Source organism: Acomys russatus, chromosome 8, assembly GCF_903995435.1.
Source record: "Acomys russatus chromosome 8, mAcoRus1.1, whole genome shotgun sequence".
NCBI lineage: Eukaryota > Metazoa > Chordata > Mammalia > Rodentia > Muridae > Acomys > Acomys russatus.
The window spans coordinates 5408650-5432607 of record NC_067144.1 but is presented as its reverse complement, the minus strand read 5'-3'; the positions used below and the strand labels follow the sequence as shown (position 1 = coordinate 5432607).

Sequence of the window (23958 nt, the reverse complement as noted above, 5' to 3'; positions counted from 1 at the left end):
GGAAATTAGCAGCAAGATCTATTTGCAAGGTGATTGCTATTATACAAATGCCTGTCTCACAGTTACTGACTCATGCTGCCTCCATGTCATGTTAGGAGACACCATGTTTCTACTGTCTCTAGAAGCTCCCAGCAACTCAAAGTGCATGGTCAGAAGGAGGTACCTAATTTGCAAACCAGAAAGCTGAATGAAGTACCTTTAGAGAAAGCAGGAAGCATCCATGGCTATGCAGAGGCTGCTGTAAAGCACAGGCAGGGTGTGTGAATACCCAGCAACAAAACTGCCAACACTGGGGTGACTACACTTGGGTATGCTATCCTCACTTGGCAGAGACTGTACATGAGTAAGCTCAGGTATGTTCAGAGGCCTCCATGGCTACTAACCAAGTGCTACCCCTAAGATATATATATCTTACCACTGGCTAAAATAAACTAACTCTTCAGGGCTGGAAAGGTGGATCAGTGGTTAAGAGCACTGGCTGATCTTCTAGACTACCAGGGTTCAATCCCTAGCACTGACACGGTGGTTCACAACAATCTGAAACTCTAGACTCAGGGAACCCACCACCTTCTTCTAGCCTTCTTGTGTACCAGGTACACAGTGGTGCACAGACATACATGCAGACAAAATACCCATAAAAATAAATAATTAAGTTCTTCAGCTCTACAAGGACAATGCCCACCCCACCCCCAGAGGCTTAACTCACTGCCCACACACAATGATTCTGAAAAGCACCACAGAGACACCAAAAAATGGAACCCCTTGGAAAAGACTAGAATACTTACTTAACGATGTAGTTGCTTAGCTCAGAGCTCTCTTCAGTTTTCACAGCTGCCTGGCTCTCCTGTGAGACACAGTTTGACCCAGGAGTTTCTGGTTCAGTCTTCACTATAAAGGAAGACCAACAAAGAGAAGTGTCAGGGGCCTGTGGTGGAGGCCCTGAGACATGACACAGCAGGAGACCCGATGGTTCCTGTTCTCTGGGTCTAAGGCATGATGACACAGCAGGAGACCTCATGGTTCCTGTCCTCTGGGCCTAAGGCGTGATGACACAGCAGGAGACCCCATGGTTCCTGTTCTCTGGCCCAGCACACAAGAGGACTGTTAGCTTAGGTCGCAGGGAAGCCAGCTCCAGGTGGACCAGCCTTCCACCACACCGTGTTCCTCTGCATCCTCTCACCCCAACCCAAGAGCGGCATTAGCACATACTGCCTTGCTGTTTTAGCTCTGAATATATCCATTCTGGCACCATCTTCCTAGCTAAGCTTACTGACCTGCACTACTATCCTAGTATTCTGAGACACAGGGCAGAAAGAAAGCAAAAAGCAGATCTGTTATACTTGGCAGTTTTCAAGTTGATTGTATCTGGCTTTTAATACCACAGGCAGACACCCAAAGCTGTTCAAATGCCAGCATGCTGCTGCACAGGTGAAAACATTCATGTACACAAAACGATTACTATTGTGTTATTTTTGGTATTTTAAGACAGCGTCTGATTAGCCCAGGATGGCCAAAAGTTTCCTGTGGTCCAGCTGGCCTGGTAACTCACAAAAATCCACCTGCTTCAGCCTCCCAAGTACTGGGACTACAGGTGTCAGCTACAATGTGTACAAAAGTAAATTTAAAATACCATATAAAATTATCTTCAGGTTATACATCTAAGGTGTATATAAAGTATTATTCAATTTGTTTACATTTGAGTTTCATTCCCAAGATATTTCATTACATATATACGTGTATACATGCATACATATACATTCGTGTGTGTGTGTGTGTGTGTGTGTGTGTACTACAAAGTTTACAATGCTTTTGTCTTCCACAGGAGACAGTCAAGCTCTATTAACTGTACTGATGTAAAGAGCAACTATCTCAGAGGATATGCCTCTCTTTCCTTAGTCTTCTTTAATCAAAAACTATGCGACACAGCTCTTGTCTGCACAGCCTCCCTGCCTTTACTCTCTCTGACAGTCTTCACTTACTGAAGCACACGTGTGTATGTCTGTGTGTAGCATGTACAGCCCCCCAGTGGCTAACCCAGGCTCCAGTGGCGTCTCTGACAACCTCTGTACTGTGTAAACTTTAATTCTTGGTGATTCTGCTTCATTGCTGGGGTTTTAATTTAAATTTCTTCCGTAACTAATAAAGCTGGATCGTTTTCACAGGCTTTGAGCTATCTGGATGCCCTCTTTTTCTGAAGGTTTTATTAGTGTTTTTCATACTAATTTTGAGTGGTCTCTATACATTCAAGGTATTATTTTGTAGCTAGATATATGTATGTCGAGTACTCTGGAGTCTACAGCTAGCCTTTTTGCTCTTTTAATATTCTCTGATGGAGCAAGATTCTTATAATAAAGTCTCCTTTTAATTTCTCTTAAAATGCTTACGGTTGTCCCTGCAAATCTAACACTGTTTTTTAATTTTTTGTTATTTTTATTTATGGGTATGTGTGTATGTGTGCTAGGACTGTGAGCTATAGGCAGCTGTGAGCGTGAGATATGGCTGCTGGGATCTGAGCTTAGGCCTCTGCAAGAGCAGCAGGAGCTCTTGCCTGCCCAGCCATCTTTCTAGGTGTCATATCTGCCCCGCTGTTATTTTAACCTTGTTTAGTATGTGTGCATATGACGTATATGGGCACACATGTACCATGGCATGGGAGATGTCAGAAGACAACCTGTGGGACTCGGTTCTCTCTTTCCACCATGTGGACCCTGGGGCTTAAACTCAAGTCCTCAGCCTTGGTGGCACCTACTATGCTGAACAATGGCCCTGAAACATTGTGTTTGTGCCACCTTTCCCTTTTTACAGTAGCTGACATTTGATACCTCTGAGTCTTTCTGCTCCCTTTTTGACCTACTGAAAGGGGGCTTTGCATACTTTAGCTGGTTAACACCATGGTGGACAGGCTTGCTGTAAGTTGCACCCTTAGGAACTGGGCGTTTGCGGCCACCACGGCGGACACGAATCCTGTAAATGACATAACCTTGCTTGGCCTTGTATCCCAGCCTTCACGCCTTATCAGGCTGAGTGGGGCGGGGAACCCTCTGCAGCGCAGGAGAGCTGTCAGTATTGCCAGCAGCGGGCCCTCAGAAGGAAGCGCCTTCAGTCTGTTGCTGAGGAGAGAGCTGGACGCTATTGTGGGGCTCCGAGAGTCTTGAATTTTTACTGGGTTAGTGAAGATTCCACATATAAATTTTTTGAGGTTATCCTCATTGATCTATTCCATAAAGCTATCAGAAGAAATCCTGACCCCCAGTGTATCACCAAACCAGTCCACAAACACAGAGAGATGCGTGGGCTGACATCTGCTGGCCACAAGAGTTGTGGCCTTGGAAAGGGCCACAAGTTCCACCACACTATTGGTGGCTCTTGCCGTGCAGCCTGGAGAAGATGCAATACTCTCCAGCTCTACCGTTATCGCTAATACACGAAATGTTTGTAAAATCCATGCCCAATAAACAATTTAGGACAGTCAAAAAAACGGGGGGGGGGGGGGGGGGGGGGAGGGTGCTTTGCTTGTTTATGGTATGTTTAACATCTCTGTAGTTCACTGCACATTTTGCTTTACTTAAAATGAAAATAGAAGGCTGGTGAGATGGCTCAGGAGGCAAAGGAGCTTGCTGCTAAATCCTGACATACTGAGTTCAGTCCCTGGAATTCACATGGTAGAAACAGAAAACCAACTCCTGTAAACTGTCCTTAAACTTCTTTATGTGTGCCATGCTATGTGCCAACACACATACATACAATTAAATTTAAAAACCCAAAAATAAAGAGTGGTCTGTCTTGGTCCAAAATTAAATAAATCAAGTCTGGCACAGAGTGGTATCTGCTTCCACAGCTATCTTCTGCTCAAGGGCAGACAAGTGCTTCCCTTTACGGGGTAATGCACACACACTGGGAGCTTTGCTGAGTCATATGGTACAGGTAGGAACTGAAGTCTGGGTTTGGAAGGCAGTATGAAGATGAATGGGAGTGGCTATGCGCCAACAAAGCCTCACTAACACAATCAAGTACTGACTCCTGTACACTGTACTCTGCTTTAAACGAACATTTAGAAAATTACAAATCCGCCTCTCAAGATAGCAGAATGGGATCCCAGAATGACCGAAACGCAGCCTAGTACAAATTTCAACCTCACAGCTACCTTTCTGTACTTGAGAAGTAAATGCATCTCCTAACGGAGTGATGGCTACCCTGAAGGACTGACCTAAGAATTATGGATAGTGCTATACACATGAAGCAGCAGGAACTGGCCTAACACACAAGGCTCTGAACACATGGAGCCTGCCGTTGCTAGAGGTGTGACAGAAGCTAAGGGCTCACTCTGATCCACTGTACCTGTCTTCTATTAATGTACTCTCACCACCAGGGTGTTCTGCTGCTTAGTCTGCTCCTTACTAAAGCTCCTTTCTCACAACTGTGCTGGCTAAATGCACTGCTAAGTTGTCAACTTCCACATGCACGCCCTTCAGTCTTTGTCTCTACTTGTCTCCACTGCTGGCGTACCTCTTGACCTCTGTAAGTGGAAGGGCATGTACTCCAGTTTGTACATGCCCATACAAAGTCCTGTGCCTGAGAGCCCTGACCAGACACCCTGGACTGTAGTAAGTCAGTAATCACTTTCCACATCACTTGTCTTGCACTTATCAACCATAGTTTGCTATTTATGCAACTTTCCTCAACCTGGTTATAAAGTGAAGGGTAAAAATGATGCCTGACGCCCTTCAATGTCAACACTACGGCATGGATGCTCAGCATGCACTTGTCAAGGGACTAACAGCTGCTGAAATTCAAAGCATTTAGCCTATACTGTGTCCTGCATGAAGCTTTGGAACAAAGATACCATGAGGTCCTACATACCTTTTGTAACTGCTGCTGGAGCAGGGCTGGGGGCAGCTGGACTTGGGACACCTATGGGCAGGACAGTCGGCAATTTGCTGGTAGAAAATGTCTGGACCACTAAGTTGTAGAAAGAGGGGAGGTATAATAGAGACAAAAATTAGTATTTATTTTCTTTAATTTATTCTTCAACAATTTTATACACACATGTAGTATATTCTGGTCACACTCACTCCTCCACCGTCTCATCGCTTTATATGCCAACAGCATCCTGCCTCCTGTTACCTTGTCTTTTTTGTTTTGAGACTTATTGAAGTGTTTTTTTTTTCCCCCCCAAGACAGGGTTTCTCTGTGTAGCCTTGGCTGTCCTGAACTCACTTTGTAGACCAGGCTGGCCTCGAACTCAGTGATCCATCTGCCTCCGCTTCCCAAGTGCTGGGATTAAAGAAGTGCGTCACCACACCCAGCAAGGTTTTGTTTTTAAATTAAAATAATAATAATAATAATAATTTATTCAGATTACGTCCTGGTTATCTCATCACTTGTATCTTCCTGTCTACCTCCCGCCCTTTGTCCCCTAGACCTCTGACTGAAGGGGACCTCCCGCCCCCACATGATCACAGCCTATCAGGTCTCATCCAGATAGCCTTTCATCAGCACTGCACACATGAGCATTGGCATCAGCTATCTACTGGAGCATGGGCCGCTCACCAGTGACCCTTCTCTCTGCAGCCAGCCACTGCCAATAGGCCCCAGGGAAGGCTGGGCTTGGAGGGCCTCTCTCACCCAAGACTGCGAGCTGACAGCCTCAGCGTGGTGTAAGCCCGGTGCACACAATCACCTGGCTCCAAGATCCTGAGTACAACAGCCATGGTATGTCCAGAAGACAGAGTTCTATAGCCCTACTCCCAACACTGTGGCATTTACATTCCTTCTATCCTGACTTCCTTGAGACAGAAATTATTTTTATTACAAATGGCCTAACTCCCATGTGAGAGCCCATTTTAAATGTATACCACAATCTTAAGCTGTGTTGTCTGCTAATGGGACAACTGAACTACATCTTCCACTATGGACATGTGGCATGTTTGTAAACAAAGAAAATAAAGATTAAATGAACCCAATTCTCACCATGTTCAGGGTTCCTTTTGACATTATCTTTAGAAACGGGCAGCTAGGGCTAGCAGGATTGCTCAGGGACACAGGTACCTGCCACCAGGCACCACAAATGCCCAGTTTCAATCCCTGGGACCAACACTGTACAAGGACAAGATAACTCACAAACTGTCCTCTAACTCATCCGCATGCGCACACGCACATTCAAAATGTAACTTAGAAGTTAAAGGACAGGCTGGACAATGCAGAGACAGCACCATGTGGTAGGGGGAGGATCCCAAGATGGAGCTGCCTCAGCACAAGGACAGGACTCACCTTTGTTAACAGGCATCAGGACAGTCTGCACGCCACCAGAGGTGTTGATGCTTAGTGGCTTGAGCTGGCTAGGGATCGTCAGGACAGCCTGCTGGGGGTTAGACTGACCAGAATGAATCTTCAACAATCCTAAAGTAAGTGGAAGACAGCACCAAGTACAGGTCAGACACGCCGTTCACACGCTCACCTTCTCTGCCACCTTTGGTTTCTCACACAAGGAAGTTCCCAGGACGGTCAGCCTTTAGTTGGATGCAGGAGGCAATGGGTAATAGAGATTTCACAATGAAACTCTGATATATTTTATTTTCCAAGTTCCTTGTTCTGAAACAAAACAAACAACACCCCCCAACACAAGACAGAAAACTTTGCAAACACAACAGGCAGGTACAGAGGTGGGCAAGGCAAGGCCACCCAGCAAACAGTGACTGCTGCTGAGATGCGTCCTATGAAGAAGCCAATGACCTGATGCTTTGTAATTTTCAAATTCCTATTTCTAATCAAAATATTGTATGACAAGCAGTTGAAAAGCAAAGAAAAAAAAAAAAAAAAAAAAAAAAAAAAAAAAGGACAAAGGTTCTGACTAAATACTAACCAGTGTTTAGTGTCACTCGGTGCCCAGTGTCATTGCTTGCTTTATTTACTTCAACAATTTGCTTTTCCATCGTTTCAGTGTTTATGTAAGAGAATGTACACACTGCAGGTCTGGCTTCCCTAACCTTCTTGGGACTCACACTATGGAGGAAGGGGTTTGGTTTGGTTTTTTTGAGCCAGGACTTGGGAGAAAAAGGGAAAAGAAGCACCTCAAAAGTGTCAATGATGGCCATGATGGCACATGCCTTTACTACCAGCATTCAGGAGTCAGAGGCAGAAAGACTCCTGAGGGTCTGGCCCAACCTGCTCTATGAGTTCCAGGGCGGCCAGTACTGCATGTCAGGGTGCTTGCTGACAAGCCTGATGATGGCCCAAAACCAACTCCCTGGCTGTCCTCTCACTCCCTCACCCCCACACTAAATGTGGTTTTTAGAAGTAGCTATTTAGAATATTTAATGATGTATAATACAAAATGCGAACACCTTCCAAATGCATTCTGGTGTAATGAGAGAAACAGGGAAGGAATGTCATGGTCCTTACCCGACACCGTGGCCTTCCCGGAGATGGAGCTTGGTGTGGACACCAGGGATGCCGCAGTGACAGCAGTGGGAGCTGTGCCCTTGCAGGTTCCCATGGTGGCCTGGCTTACACATACTTGTGGCTGCCCAGGAGTTTTGATTATAGGAGCAACAGAAGATGGAACAGGAGCTGATGCTTCAGTCTGCTCAGTGGAGACAGAAGAGAAATCAGGAAGACAGCACACTGACAGACAGACAGCACACTGACAGACAGACAGCACACTGACAGACAGACAGCACACTGACAGACAGACAGCACACTGACAGACAGACAGCAATCTTAGCTACCAATACCCGTAAAATGTCACGCTTTTTCGATTTTTAAAAATGTCCTATATATGTAGGCACTCACGTGCATTCCTGCATTTTACATCTCATAGGCCAGGAAATTTAGCTTTGCAGTTATAAAATTTTAAAAAGGCTTACTGGGCATGCTCTTTTAATTAAAAAAAATTTAATTTGTTCTTACTGTGTGGGTGTGCCTGAGTAAGAGCATGTGGAGAAGAGAAGGTAAGTGGGTTCTCTTCTTCACCTGGGGAGGCAACTCACCGAGAGCCTTTCCTCGCCATCTTGCCAGCCTTCTATAACTTTATGAAAGGCAGTTCAATACCAAAACAGTGGGACATATTTTCAGAATGTATTAAGTGGAATAAAATGAGAGGAATGTATAAGAGGAATAAAACTGAGATGAAAGGTGATAGTCCAGCCAGACTGGAAAGGAAGGGTGCTGCAGAAAGCTTCAACTAGAACAACTGTCCAGTGCAGGGCCCTGCATGAGTCTCAGCGGGCAAAGTACTTCTTGGTATCAGAGACTGTGGAGAAGGAAAGTGGCACTGAGGAAGACAGCAAGGAAGGGCTGAAGGTACAGCAGCACAGCCATGACCAGGCGCAGGAGAGGAAGCCGCCACAGGCTTGACAATGAGACGGTTTAAAGGGAAAACAAAATTTCACAAAATACGATGTTCGGGGAGGCAGAGACAGAAGAATCTCTGTGAGTTCGAGGTCAGCCTGGTCTACAAAGTGAGTTCCAGGACAGCCAGGGCTACAGAGAAACCCTGTCTTGAAAAATAAAAAACAAATAACAAAACAGGTAAACAGGACTTCATCAAAATAAATAATGTTTATGGTTCACAGGGGGCTCTCAAAGAACCATCGGCTGTTCAAACAGCTTGGTGACTAAAGGTGCTGCCACACAAGCCTGGGGACCTGAGCGCAATGACAAGAACCCACAGTGCAAGGAGAGAACCGGCCTATATACAGAAGCATGCACACGTATCCACACATCACACATACACAAGGATTTACAAAGTGTAAGTCTTCTAATTGGCTGGCAAGAACACACAATAGCACATCTACTTTGCCAGTTCCTCAAAATATACAGAGTCCCTATACGAGCCAGCAATTCTATTCCTAGCTCTGTAAACAAGAACATGAAACGCATATTACCAAGTTTATAGCAGCATTCCTAACAGAAGTGGAAATACAGAATCCAGTAAATGGTGGACAAAATATATATATCCATAAATCTAAGCTTTATTTACATACGAAAAATAAAATTAAAGTAAAGGAAGCCTGATAAATGTTAAATGATAGATAAACCCTGAAAATGTCATGTAGATGGGTGTGGTGGTGCGTGCCTGTAACTCCAGCACTTACGGGGCAGAGGCCAGGACAGCCTGAGCTTCACAGGGAGACTGTATCAAGACAAAACAAAACTCACAATAAGCACGAGGAGCCAGGCATGAAGGGCCATGTGTAATATTACATTTATATAAAATTCTCCCAACAGGGAAGTCCACTTAGAAAGACTTGGCCGTTGAACTGGCTCATGAGTAACAGAGTTTGATGCCAAGATCTAACTGTGGAGGGAGAGGACAGACAAGTTGCCTCTGATCTCCAAACCCACAGCCACACCTACCTACGATAAACACAAGAGGACAGAAAAGGAAGAAGCTGTGTGTTTTGCATAGGCTGGAGGGAAGGGGTGGGAGGGAGCTGCTGACTGGTACAGAGTATCTTTTGGGGACAATGAGATGCTCGTGACTACATGATGAGTTAGCCAGCCTGTACGTACAATACAAACCATGAACTGCATATTAGAAACGGCACATTTCATGTTTTGTGAGTTCTATACTTCAATTTTTAAAAAAGATTAACATCGCAGGAGTTTTCAAAAGGCCTGCAGTTGTGCCTGTGGGTGTCCTGTTTAGCAATTCTCGTTTTCAGTGGGCTTTCTGCTGCTATGCTCTCACCTGGTGTGCAGCGCCATTTGCTGAGAAGGCCACAGCAGGGGAGGGAGCAGTTGTGATCACGCCCCCTGCCACCCGCAGCATCGTGGTCCCAGGCTTGGCAAGCTGTGAAGGAGCTGGCACAGACTTGAGGGTGTTGTCAGGCAACTTCACCAGAGACGCCTGCCCGGCAGCTGCTGCCTATGGCAATCAAAAGGTCGAATGACAACGCTGCCCAACTTATTCCTCATCTGCATTTGAAATATATTTAAGAAAGTCTTGCCAGTCAGGACTGGGGGTGGGGTGGGGTATGCATGAGCCTTTCCAACAAGCTGATTTCTACCTCTGAGGTTCCTGTACAATAAAAATGCAGCAATACACAAATGCATTTTTAGTATTTATAATTAGTATCTTCAAGGATATCAGCCCCTTTGTTCTCAAAATAACCTGAGTCAAAGTTTTCTTCAATCTCATGGAGGACCTTTACAGCTTATTTATGTGTGTGTGATGTGACGGGTCTGCATGTGCGGATGCAAGTGCACATGTGGAAGCCGAGGAGCACCTCAGTTGCTCTGCTGCCGGTTTGCCTCCTTTCCCACAGAGCATCTCTCACTGGCCCTGAAGCCAGGCTGGTGACCAGCTACCAGGGATCCTCCAGGTCTGCGCCTCCAGCGTGTGCACTGGGGGTACATGTGCTGGCCACAGCCGATGTACAAAGTTATTTTAATTACTACTATTTTGGGTGGAGGGCATCTGTGCACACGCCATGATTGGTGAAGCTGGTTCTTTCCACCTTTATGTGGGTTATGGGGATTGAACAGGTTGCCACAGGACGCATCTCTACCTTTTTTACATGGAAGCTGGGGATCTGAACTCTGTTCTTCGTGCTTGCGTGCTCTTACTTATCTCCCTAGAGACACAGAGACTTTCAACATGAGATATTAAACTTGTGTTGCAAGATTCACTCAGGTAACTTAATGGTGATCTAAGACAGATACAGGGTCAGCTTTATTTGTTTATTTGTCTATTTACTCATCTATTTCTATCTATGTAGAGGCAGGGCCTCTCTATGTAGCCTTAGCTGGCTTCAAATGTAGAAAACGTGCCTGCCTCTCCCTCCCAAGTGCTGGGACTACAGGCATGTGCCATCATGTCCAGTCCAGCAAAGTACTTCTAAACCTCACCATCTGGGAACCTCGAATTTCACTCTTTCAATTTCTTAAAACAAGAGCCTGAAGGCCCCTGAGTCAGTCAAGTTCTAGGACTGAGCATCGGCACCCTGGCTCCTTTGAGCGTCTGGCACCCTGGCTCCTTTGAGCGTCTGGCACCCTGGCTCCTTTCTTACAGACAGGACAGAGAACACTACGTGCTGTTCTAACTCAACTTCCTTTTCTGGAGAAAGAATCTCCTTATGGAGCCATTTATTCCTCTCAGCCTCCCAGGCACTAGCAGGACAGGCAGGCACCAGCATGCCTCCCTCAGTCACTCAGCTATTGCTATCATTATCATTGTTGTTATTATTATTATTATTGGTATGGTGCTGAGAACTGAACTCAGGGTATCAGTGACAGGAAGCGGACGAAGGAGGATCTCTGTGAGTTTGAGTTCCGCCTGTTCTACATAGAAACAGTATGTCTCAAAAAAGAAAGTTTCTCCTCTTATAATTCTAAGTTCTCATTATTTTATTAAAAATTTATTTAGTTTTATGTGTCTGAATGTTCTGCCCGCCTGTGTGTACTTGTACCATGTGTGTGCAGTGCCCACAGAAGCCAGATGGGGGCGCTGGATCCCTTGAACTGGGGTTAGAGATGACCTGTTGTAAGCTGTCCTGTGGGTGCCACCAACAAAACCCAGATCCTCTCGAAGAACAGCCAGAGCTCTTAACTGCTGGGCCATTTCTCCAGACACTCTAAGTTCCCTTTATATTGTTATTGGTCTTTGTGCCTTATGTAGTTTTGCCACCATATAGTTTGATGAATAAAATATTCATGCCATTCAATCTTCACTGTGGGTCTTTGCTTTGGTCCCTTAAAACTTGTTTCATAATATGGTCAGTCTTGATGGTCGATCTGATGGGATTTAGAGTTGGCATGAAAACAACTCTCTGAGAATGTCTATGAGGATATCTACATGACATTAGCTGAGTGACATCACCTACTCTAACGTGGGTGACGTCACTCCTTGGGCTGGGACGTAGACTGCATAAAAAGGAAACAGTGATCTGAACACTAGCATTTACCCCTCTCTCTGCTTCCTGACTGGGGAGGCAAAAGACCAGCTGCCCCTGTCCTGACTGCCCTGATGGCTACCAAGGTGACTGCACTCTAGAACCGTGAACTAAAATAAACTCTTTCCTGTCCTCCCTTCCTTAGTTGTGTTTGTTAGCTATTTTGTCAGAGCAATGAAATAAGTACCCAAGTTGAGGATAGTGAAACCAAACACAACCTACCATATTCTTGCCAGGCTCAAAATTATAACAATGATAGAAAAAACTGTAAAGTGTTCAAAAAGCTGGTTGGTGAGCCCAACAGTAAATGAGTAATTATAAAAGGGAAACAAAACAAAGCCCCAAAACCTCAAGAAGAACAACCTGAATGGTCTTTTATTTATTAAATAAATTTAAAGGGTAGTTAAGCAAACCAAACAGATAATAATAACCACTGATAAATGTCTCTTAAATTAAGCCCCACAAATACATTAATAAAGGATAAAACATGAAAACCACCGAAGTGTGGTTTGCTCCAGAAATAAACAATGTGATAAACCTATAAAGCTAAAAGCCTTGATAGTACAAAAGACAGAGAATGTAACTATCTGACAAAACCAAACCAAACCGATGCCTGGAGAAAGGGCCTCCACACTGCTCTGCACCTGTCTGCTCCCGTGACACGTGATCGTCTCATCAAGTCCTGCACCAGTCAGAACCTGCCCTTGCTTCTGTGGTTTACAGTTAGGAATGCTGTAGAAAACGTGTCCCTAATCTACCACAGCACTTACTGTGTTGTGTTGCAGCTGAAATAATCTAGTTCACCGACGAGCAGCCTGTCTTCTCTGGAAGTGAATGGCTGTGGACTCTTATAAGTGTGGCTCCTGTAGCTGGCTGTGCTTCCCCCTTTGGCTTCTATCATCAAATTTACACTTGATCATTTATTCAAGGTATCAGTCACATATTTAAACAAACCTTGGCCTTATTTTTCCTCATTCTAATTATACATTACTAAGCCTGAAGTTGATTCTCATTTTTCTGAGCTTTGTTTGGTTTCCTTTGTAGCCTTAACTTCATTAGGATTTTCTAAAGTTTGCATACAGAAAAACATTAAATAGCATAATTATCATGTGTTAGGCATGTAGATGGTTATGTATTTACCTGTGTAAACAATGTGGTTTTCTGTCCAGAGATGACTTTTAGTGTCTGCTGTCCCTGTGCAGATGATGAGCTGACTCCCAGAGTCCCTTGAACAACTGATGCAGTAGTCAGCTGTTTCCCAGGTGTTTGGGGTGATGGCTGGCCAACTAAGAATGTACCCTAAGTTGGGGAAAAAGCATTCACTAAAATACATTAAACTCCGATCACCTCCAACTACAGGCTGCAATGTCTCAGCTGCATTCTCCAACTCAAAGTACCTCAAGTGGAAGGTAACTGAGTGTCACTAGGAAGCTGACCCCACTCAGATTGCACCGCAGTTGCAGAACGGGTTTTAAAACGCAACTGGATTTATTCTGACCCTCTTCAAGGAGAATGTTTGGACCAAATCTGACTATAGCCTCGGAGGAAGATAAAGACTTCAGCAACAAGGAGAAAGAAGGGATGGAGCTTTTCCTCAGTAAATCTAACCCAAACACCACAGCCTGATGCAGCCTCTGGTTTTGCCTTTCTATGAGCAGAATTTCAATGGTACATTAATATTGTTTATTACGTCATGAGTGGGGGCGATTAGCATAGCAGAATCTATGTGGGTTCAAGTCCTAACTCTACCATTAACTTAGCAGGAAGGTCTTATTACATCAATTATTTAAATCTTTCTGAATCTATCTCTTCACCTCTAAAAACAAAACAAGCTCAAAATAATATAGATTATAACATGGGTAAAATGGTAAAGGGAAACCAAGAATAATTAAAGGCATCTATCAGGTAGTTAAATAATTTCCAAGATCACATATACACTTCCCAGACCTGGGGAGTTTGCTTGAGGATGTAGGATGTATACGTCAGGTGCTGGGACACCCCTCCTGGGCCAGTGGTGCTTGGGGTTCCTCCTGCTCCGCTGCTACCGCCACCGCCTCCCCCTCCTGCACCAGCACCGCTGCTGCCACTGCCACCAGCAGCAGGCGAGCCAGACTGGAGGCCTGCAAGCACAAGGAGGGACAGGAAAATCACTGGAAGGAGCTCAACAGAAAGAGAGAGGAGCACAGCTGCTTTGCCCACACTGCCATTCCTCCATAGCCTGCTCATGTAGGAGTGAGGGACTGAATCTGTTTACACCTTCAACATTTATAGTTTGGAAATCTCCAATTCAGAAACATTTGGATACTAAAGTAACACTCAAAGTCCTGGATTACAGAGCACATTAGATTTCAGATTTTGGGGGTTACAGGTGATTACTAATAAAGTCAATATAAATTTTCCAAAGTCTTAAAAACTGCAATCAAACTCTGGTCCCAGGTATTCTAAATAGGGCACACTTGACTGCTAATTTCAAAGGAATGGCAGCCAACTGTATCTCCACTCTGAGTACAATGAAGAAATTATCTTTGACAGCATTTTGATTTAGCTGTGTAAGATGAGGGGCCCATGTTAATATTTCCTAACCATGTGTTTTTAAATCAAATTCCCCATCTCTGGCTCTAAGTTCCCAACTCTTTCTCTGATCTCACTTCAGCCTTGTCTTCTCCTTCCATGGTGGTGATGCACCTGGACTGTAGGCACACATTCAACAGCTCCCGCCTTCACTACAGCGAGCACAACCTTCCCAGGGTCTGAGGCTGCGAGGCCAGTGTAGACCAGAAGTGCCTTTCCTTACATATCTGTTTGACACTGTACATTTAAGATGGTTTGTCAACAGACGAGGGAGATCATTTCTAATGAGCCTGGCTGCAGCACTGTTCTACTTCAATTCAGAGGGCAATTGAACTTTCCAGCACTGCCCATATTGTCAAAGCAAACGTTCTATGTAACTAAATAAACTACCTGGTTTTCCTTGGATCTTTAAGATATACACTGGAATTTTCATCACCTCCAACCTCAGTAATACAACTAAAAACTAGCCACAGAGACAAGAGGTTCCTACCCCACTGCACCTGCTTCACAAAAAAACCAAGCCAGCCACTGCAAGCAGAAAACCCCAAATACAGTGTCATTGCCTAAGACTATGATTATTTAAACCCACTTTCTAGTTAAAGCATGTGTAAAATCCACTTGGCAAACTCTCCCATGACACCATCAAGCAGAATTACAGAACTGCTTCCTGGCTCAGTTGAGGACGGCCCTCAGGTGAGCCCATGCAGAGACCCAGGACCCAATGATGGAAGGATGGACTAACTGGCGTTGTTGGTAGCTCGCAGGATGGCTCCTTGAGGAATCAGCAGCAGCTTTCCTTTTCCTGAGGGGTTCTTGCTGTTAGTGGTAAGGTACAGTTTAGTGCCCGGAGGCAAATTAGCCAAGTTGGGCAAATTAGTGGCTGGTAGTTGAAAGGTTGCCATTACTAAAATGATGAGGCAAGAGGAAGAAAAACAAGAAGATAATCAACTATGAGTAACACTCTAAAATTCAAACATGGAGCAATAATATATATATATTTATAAAACACTGACAAGGAATAAACTTAGTTCATTTTCCAGATGTCTTAAACTAAAAACAAATATTAGAAAAGCCTTCCACAAATTTATGCTGTATACAAACTGAACCTGTATCTTAAATTGTGCATGGCAATGACCCCAACTCCCCAGACCTGACCATTTCTTCTTCTTTTTTGGGGGGTTGAGGGCGGGGAGACAGGGTTTCTCTGTGTATCCCTGGCTACCCTAAAACTTGCTCTAGACCAGGCTGGTCTCTAACTCAGAGATTCACCTGCCTCTGAAGGTGTGTGCCACAACCACCTGGCATTTCTTCTATCTTTTGCTCCTCCCCTGCTTTTAAAAGAGAAGGTTTCACTTCAGAATCCAGAGAAGGCTGGGGAGAAGGCTGGGTTCAAACTCATGACTCATGCATGTTGGGGTTATAAGTATGAACCACTAAGCTAGGTTCTTATGCACTATTTTTTTTTCTTTCAAGGGCTGGAAAGATGTATCAGGAGTTAAAGCTCACTGACTGCTCTTCCCGATGGCCTGGGTTCGATTCCCAGCATGGGTACAGTAGCTCACAATTATCTCTAACTCCTAGCCCAGGGGATTTGATTCCCTTTTCTTGCCTCTTAGGACACTTCATGCACACAGTACACTGACACTCATGCAGGCAAAACACCCATTAAAAAAAAAAAAACAAAAACAAAAAAAAACCAAAAAACTCCCCTAATTGTTTTTTGACCTGAAAACTACAGACTTATTGGAGAGATTTCTGCTAGAATAGATGAAACCCTCTTCACTGTCACTATGATACTGTGCATGACTCCTTTGTGAAAAGTAAAAGAAGCCAGTACAGAGAAGCTATCACTGATTCAGCAGAAACAGGCCAAAGAATCCTGATCAGAGAAGTATTTATAGGTATAATTTAATAAATATCTACTGAAGCTAACTATCTGCTGGGTGCTATGACCACATAAGGAAAATAAGATTTCTTTATTGACTACACAAAGCTTTCGAATATTAAGTTATTTTAAAAAGACGCATTATTTATTTGTTCATGTACAGGTGTGTGTATTTGGATACAAGCACATATGTAGGCACCTGCACAGGCCAGAAGAGGTGACAGATCCCATGGGGTGAGAGTTACAGGCAGCTGTGAGCCACCAAGAGTTGATCCTGGAACTGAGCTCTGGAGGAGCAGCAAGCCCTCTCACGGCTGAGCACTTTTCTAGCCCCTCATGTGCTTATTTTTAACATCACAACATGAACTCTACTAGTTCTGAAATGTCCAGTTTGGATATATGTTCTTCTCTCTTCTTAATTCCAATTCACCAGCCCCATCAAGACTTCAAAAAAAAGGACTGTCAAGATGGGTCAGCAGGAAGAGCCCTCGCTGCTCCTGCGGAGGACCTAGGTGTGTTCCCAGGGTCCTGGTGTCATTCTAGTTACAGGCAATCTGGTGCGTTTATCTGGCCTCTGTGGGCATCAGGCACACATACCATGCACTTATATAAATGCAAGCAATGGGGCTGGAGAGATGGCTCAGTGGTTAAGAGTGTGACCTGCTCTTCCAGAGGTCCTGAGTTCAATTCCCAGCAACCACATGGTGGCTCACAACCATCTATAATGAGATCTGATGCCCTCTTCTGCAGATAAAGCACTCATATGCAATAAATAAATCTTAAATAAATGCTGGCAAAACAACCTCACACATAGAATAAAAATAAATAAACGTCAAAAACAAAAGACCTGTAAAGTAAACATGTGATGTCGTCGGCACTTTGTTGTCATGCTCTCAGAAACATGAAGGGCTAAAGCTCACTCAGGGTGCTCAAACTGCTGCTTGGTATAGCTCACTAGCTATGCATTTCAAACGTTGCCGACACATGGTCATGCCAGGGTTTTAAGTCTGAAGCACAACTCAAAGAGGGAGAAGGACTCCAGACCTGAAAGCAGTGTCATGAATACCTTTAATTTTTATTTTGCTTACATAGACAACTACAGTGCATACATAAAATAAAGCTTAAACCTCTTATAGATCTTTGTGTAAAATATTCCATGAAAGAAACTGACAGCGTCACTTATGTGGCTTCCCTAGTCAGAACCCAATAGCAAATCAAATCACTGTAACTCCACAGTGCTGCGAGTGAAAGGCCCTGAGTTGAGATCCGTTACCTGAGCACTGGGAGCTGGCCTTCTGTGGCCCAGTGGCGGAGACCTGAGTCTTGGTTAAGGTCTGTACTGGCTGAGCAACAATGGTCCCTCCACCTCCACTCACGATTGCTTTGGCAACTCCTTGGGTCACAACTTGCTTTGGACCAACTGCTTTGGTGACAGAAGAGCTGGCCTTGGCGACAAGGATTTGGCCACTACTGATGGCTACAGCCTGCTTCACTGTGGAAGGTAAGGCAGAGCCAACAGGCACACCAACAACCTGTTCAAGACAGAAGACAGTCAAATAGTGTTCCTTCCCAGCAGTCACTCTGCTCCAGCAAAGATAAAACAGTAGCAGGGACTGGGCTGGGGCACAAGGGTAGCTGGGAGCATGAGCAAATCATCTTACGCTCTGAGTATTGCCAGAACACAGAAGCTTAGTGAGAATGGCAGCTGCTTTTCAAAGCTTTGACCATGACAGGCATACTACCTACCTACCTACCTACCTACACACATATGCTTAAGAAAGATAGATACAAATTCCATTTCTCACACAGAAATAAAATACTCCTAATCTATTTACTTCCAATTCCATTTAATGTTTGATTAAAACACAGAATTGGGATCACACTGTACAGAGTCTGACATTAACAGGTAACTAACAGGTAAGCAGTTTCTGGTGCTGCATTTATAATCATTTTCAGCTGACCGAGCACACAGGACAAGAACACCATTGTCTACATAAGCATTCTCTGCTGCTGAAGAGCCAGGTGCTTTCCAATGTCACATTACGAAAACTGCAATAAACTTCATGAGTTCAAACTCTACCCCACTTACGGTTTATTCTCCTGAGTCCTGTAGTCTGCCCATCCAGATGATCTTTTCTTTCTACCCAATTCTAGGAAAAATAACCTCTTTCCCTCCTTGAAGACTACATATGAAAAAAAAGGGAACATGCAAACAAAAATATTTCACTGAAAGTAATTTTTTTTTTTTTTTAAACGACTGGGTTCCCGGGCTGAGAGTGGCCTAGGAATTCTGACCCCTTTGCTCTTCTTCCTGTGTGCTGGGATTACAGGGACGTGCCACAGTGTCCAAGTTACCTCGTGCTGGGTATTGAACCCAGGGTTCTGTGCACGCTAGTAGGCACACGCTCTACCACACGAGCTACATCTCCAGCCCTATTAATAAAACATTCCAGCACCCAAGTAAATTAAGTTATAACTGGTTTCTAAAAGTAAAGTCACTTAACTAAAAAAAAAAAAAGCAAGCCAGGCGATGGTGGTGCACGCCTTTAATCCCAGCACTTGGGAGACAGAGGCAGGAGGATCTCTGTGGGTTCGAGCCCAGCCTGGTCTACAAAGCAAATTCAGGACAGCTATGGCTACACAGAGAAACCCTGTCTCAAAAAAATAAAAATAATAAAATGAAATAAAAAAATAACAAAAATAATAAAAAGAAATTAAGCAGCTTGTTTTAATAGAACAAGCAGTAGATGTTAAAATAAGAGATAGCTTTGGGCTGGTGGGATAACTCAGTGGGTAAAGGTGTTTGCCTCAGAACCCTGACAACTTGAGTTTGATCCCTGGAGCCCACACAGATGGAAGCAGGGAACCAGCTCCATAGAGTTGTTCTGAATGTACATGCATGATGTGCTACACGTGTGCCCAATTCTCTCCTCTTACACACACACACACACACATTAAAAAAGAAAAAACATTAAATGAGTATTTTTAGAATACTACAAAAGATGTAAGGTACCTGCATTAATTTATTAATGTATTGTTGTGTATGTGTATCATGTGTGCATGTGCCTGAACCTAGCACCTTTACTACTGGCGATCACAATGGCCCTGCACACAGAACAGTAGCACTTTTCACCCACCAGGGAGTGAAGAGCCTGGCTACAGGCTGCAGGCACTGGCGTTCACCTGTAATTCTATCACTTGGGAGGTGAGAACAGGAGGTGGAGGTCAGCCTGGGCTACATGAGACCCTGGCTTTAAAAGCAGGGGCTGGGCAGACGGCTCAGAGGCCGAGGGTGCTTGTTACTCTTCCAGAGGACCCGAGATCACTTTCCAGCATCCATTTTGGGGCAGCTCTCATCACGTCTAACTGGCTTCAGGAGATCTGACTCCCTCTTCTGGTTGCTACAGGCATCTGCATGCACGTGGCTTATGCTCGCCCAGCACTCACACAGTGATACCATATGTCACTCACACAGATATACACACTATATACACATACATACACACACACATACACACATATATAAAAACAGCCCCTCCCCCAAGCACTTCTCTGGTTACATGAAGATTAGCCAGAGTATACTGTGGAACAGGAACATCTTTTTACTGCTGGTAAATATACCACCATTCCCAAGAGCCAGAGGCCTATCCACCCTATGGAAATTGCCCACACTTCTATAGAAGTTCTGTGTTTAGGAATGTAATTCCCTGAACATGGAGAATTTTAGACATGTGCTCAAGGGAACATACACAACAACATCCACAGTGGCATTATTTATACTCATGAAATAACTGCCAGCAACTCTAATGTATACAGCACACTATGGCAGGAGGGTATGGGGGCACATCATATACTAAGGCTGGAGGGCAACCTTGGGGCAGTCCTCGGACACGGTCCACCCTTTCCTGTTACCGGCCTGGAGTTTATCATGTACGACCTGCCTCTGTGGTGCTTTGAGTAAGAACGGGCCTCAGAGGCTCATGTTTTGGAATGCGTGGCCATAGGGAATGGCACTACTAAGAGGTAAGTGCGGCCTTGTTGGAGGAAGTGTGCCACTGTGGAGGGGGCTTTAAGGTCATACATGGTCAAATTATGCCCAGTGTGACAGTCTCCTGCTGCCTGTGGATCAAGATGGGGACCTCTCGGCTTCCCCAGCACTGTGTCTGCCTGCAAGGCTAGCGGGGCAACACAAACTCAACTTGATGGCAGTAGTAGAGACAACACCCACTCCAAGCTAGGAGGTGTGTTGGTTTAATGTATTTGACTACATGGTTCTGAGTTGATAAAACTGGGAAGGATTAGGAGGTGTGGCCCGTGTGTCACTGATATGGGCTCTGAGGTCTCAAAAGCAAGCTCTGTTCCCAGGTAGCTTTCTCTGCCTCCTGCTTATGGGTCAGATGTGAGCTCTCAGTTACTGCTCCAGAGCCACGCCTGCCTGCCTGCCGTCATGCTCCCTGCCATGGTGATCATGGTATCTTATCACAGCAATGAAAAGGTAACTAAGACAAGTGGGTAAGGAAAGCAGTGTGATTATAGGAGATGACAGGAAATTGTCACTGTATGACATATACAATACATTGTATGAAATTCTCAAAGACTTAATAAATTAGAGTTTTAGTTTATCTGTACAGGCGCTTTGGGTGCAACTGTGTTTGTGTACTACATGCATGCCTGGTTCCTGAGGAAGTCAGAAGAGGACACTGGATCCCCTGGCACTTAGTTATAGATGGTTGTTGAGTGCTGTGTAGATAGATGGCTTGGGATTGAATGTGGGTCCTCTGGAAGAGCAGCAAGTGTTTTTAACTGCTGAGCCGTCTCTCTAGCCTCTATCCCCCGTGTTTGTGTGTGTGTGTTTTAAGAGCAATGGAACTTGCTTATAACCTCAGGGCAGACATACTGAGATATATGGCAGGACACTGTCCCCAAAGGAGGGGGGGGGGGGAGACGGACACGGGGAGATCACTCAGGAACCAGAATAAAATAAGCAACAGACAAATGAGCTTTTCTCCTCCCATTAAAATCTACTAAACCACTTGTTTCTTTTCAAAGACTGTGATATAAAAATATACTTGCCATGAGCTTGGATATTATGGCTACCGTGAAGACGATGGTCTCCCAAGCAGGCATTATTAAGCACTGATCAACCAGATAGACTTGTTTTCCTAGTTCAGTTCCAAGTTTACAGCTGAGTAAATTACTTTCTTGAACTTTAAAATTAGCTTAAGGCAATGCTTACATCACAGAATCAAAAACTGAGAATAAGTTTATAAAATGCCCAGCTAACATAAACTTATTTGTGTCTAGTGAAGAATGGTAATCGTGAGGCAATGTGGAAATGAGGAGAGACAAAGGTAAACCCTGTTCTCTTCTGTTTTGTTGTTGTTGCTTGAGACAGGGTCTCACTGTATAGTCCTTGCTGGCCTGGAATTCACTATGTAAGCCTGGCTGGCCTCGAACTCAGATTTGCCTGCCTTTGTCTCCTCTGTGTTGGGATTAAAGGAGTGCACTATCACACTGCTCTTAAAACCTAAACTCAAGGTCAGCATGACTCTGTGACTACCCCTCCCCCAACCTGGCTGGCAAAGACAAAGCACACCAACTGTGCAGAGCTGCAGGGCAGCATGAGTGCAGATGGCGACTGCTGAAGCAAACAAACCAGGGAACCGTGCATCTGAGCCATCACCACAGGCTTGTAAATGAATTCTTTAAAAGCTGAGATCATTTGCTGGTTATTTGGTTTTCGGTACAACCAGAAGAGAACGGGGCACTGAATCATGGGAGGCTACGGCTGCCTTGGGTGCCAGTGTGACACTCTGTAGACAGGACTGGTTTATAGCCTACAACAGAAAGCATAAGAAATGACAATGTGGAATCTCCGCTGTCCACTTACTATGCTGCGAATATTTTAAATTACTTCTAGTTCCTTTATTTTCTGTTTCCTTAAAAGTCGATCCTTGGATTGGGCTTCATGGTTCACAATCTTCATTTTATTTGTTTGTTTTTTTTTTTTTTTTACAATTATGTATTTTAAAAATTATTTTACGTATATTTATATTATTATACATATATAAAATAAACTACATACAGCAAGAAGAACCATGAAACAAGCAGGAATTACATTCATGTTACATCCACACCCTTAATCCCAGCATGGGGAAGGCACAGGAAGGAGGAGCTCTGGAGTCTGAGGCCAGTCTCGGCTACCCAGTGAGTCCCACTGTGTGCCTCCGCAACGTCTCTAGCTGTGGTAGTCCACTTTTCCTAACAACTATGATGGTGTGCTATGGAAGGCTGGTGTAAGAATGTGAAGCTGACGCTCGATGATGCTCATGCACGAGAGCCTCCTGAGGAAAGCCTGTTGCCAGGTCTGCAGCTCAAACAACGACTTTATAAAGAAACACAATCAAAGGCTCTTGAGACGTTCAGTATGCTGTTAAGAACTACACAAGGCCAGGCGTACAGGTGCATACTTTCAATCTAAGTACTTGGCAGTCAGGGGCAGGCTTATCTCTGTGAACTGAAGGCCAGACTGGTCAACACAGTGAATGCTATGGCAGCCAGGCCTACACAGTAAGACCCTATCTTTAAAACCCCACCAAACAAAACAGAAACCAATCAACCAAAAAAAAATCATGTACAAACTGAAATATCTATGTACTGAGCCTCAACCATTAAAATCTCAGTTATGAAATTTAAAAAGAGAGAGAAACTCAGGACTAATGAGATTGCTCAGTGGACATAGGTGCTTCCACCAGGCCTGAGGACTTGAGCTCACTTTCTGGGACCTGGAGGGTGGAAGAATTGGTTCTTCCACGTCGTCCTCTGGCCCTCACACTCAAGCTGTGGTACACGCACTTGTGGGCCCATGCAAATGTACACACATATACACCCGTAATACATAAACACACAAAGGTAAATGAATGTAACTTTAAAAAGTCCCCATCTGGATTCAGTAACTTAAGTAGAAATTAATTTCCAGAGAAATTACACATTAACTGGAATCTCCTTTAAGGTAGTCTCAGAGCTGTGTGAGTGTGAATGTGTGAGTTTGTAAGTGTGGGCTTGAGAGTTCAAGAGTGAGTGTGTGAGTGCCAAACACACATCAATGAAGGTGGTAAGACAGTGCAGCAGGAGGAGTACGGCTAGTGACCCCTGAGCTGAGCAGGGGCTCAGGGGCGCCTTATTCTGTCCTGCTCTTCTATGTGCTCAAGAAAGAGGGGACGAGGGAGACCCAAGTTAGCCCAGAGGAGATGAGCAGCCTCCTTCTCCTCACCTGGCTGCAGCCTCTCACCATCTCCATCTTTGTTCTCCCTGGCTGAGCCTTACTTGCCGCAAGGCTCATGAACAGTTTGTGTGGCCATTCTTATAGACACAGTTACACAAAGATCACAGCTTCTTATTTTTATTTTATCATCTGTGTGTGAGCTAGGGCGTGTCCATGTGGAGGTCAGAGGGAGAGCCTTAGAATGATGTCTTTCTTCCCATCACATCTGCTCCACTGAACTCAGGGCACTACCACCTACCCCTGATGAGTTATCGAGCATATGCTGGCCCCCGTCAAGAACTCCCGTGAAACAAAGTCTTAACAAAAAGCTGAGAAGGGATATA

General features: G+C 44.6%; 1 protein-coding gene across 1 annotated transcript in view; it reads right to left on the bottom strand.

Annotated features, from left to right (window-relative positions):
• Yeats2 (YEATS domain containing 2) overlaps positions 1 to 23958 on the bottom strand; it is a 94515-nt gene that overhangs the window by 8240 nt on the left and 62317 nt on the right. Inside the window, exons 16-24 of the mRNA XM_051150701.1 lie at positions 17624 to 17882; positions 15208 to 15369; positions 13842 to 14014; positions 13035 to 13193; positions 9692 to 9868; positions 7402 to 7582; positions 6271 to 6399; positions 4861 to 4959; positions 786 to 888 (exon numbers count right to left, since the gene is read on the bottom strand). Of these exons, the coding sequence (XP_051006658.1) occupies positions 786 to 888; positions 4861 to 4959; positions 6271 to 6399; positions 7402 to 7582; positions 9692 to 9868; positions 13035 to 13193; positions 13842 to 14014; positions 15208 to 15369; positions 17624 to 17882 (1442 nt within the window). The remainder of the gene's footprint in view (positions 1 to 785; positions 889 to 4860; positions 4960 to 6270; positions 6400 to 7401; positions 7583 to 9691; positions 9869 to 13034; positions 13194 to 13841; positions 14015 to 15207; positions 15370 to 17623; positions 17883 to 23958) is intronic.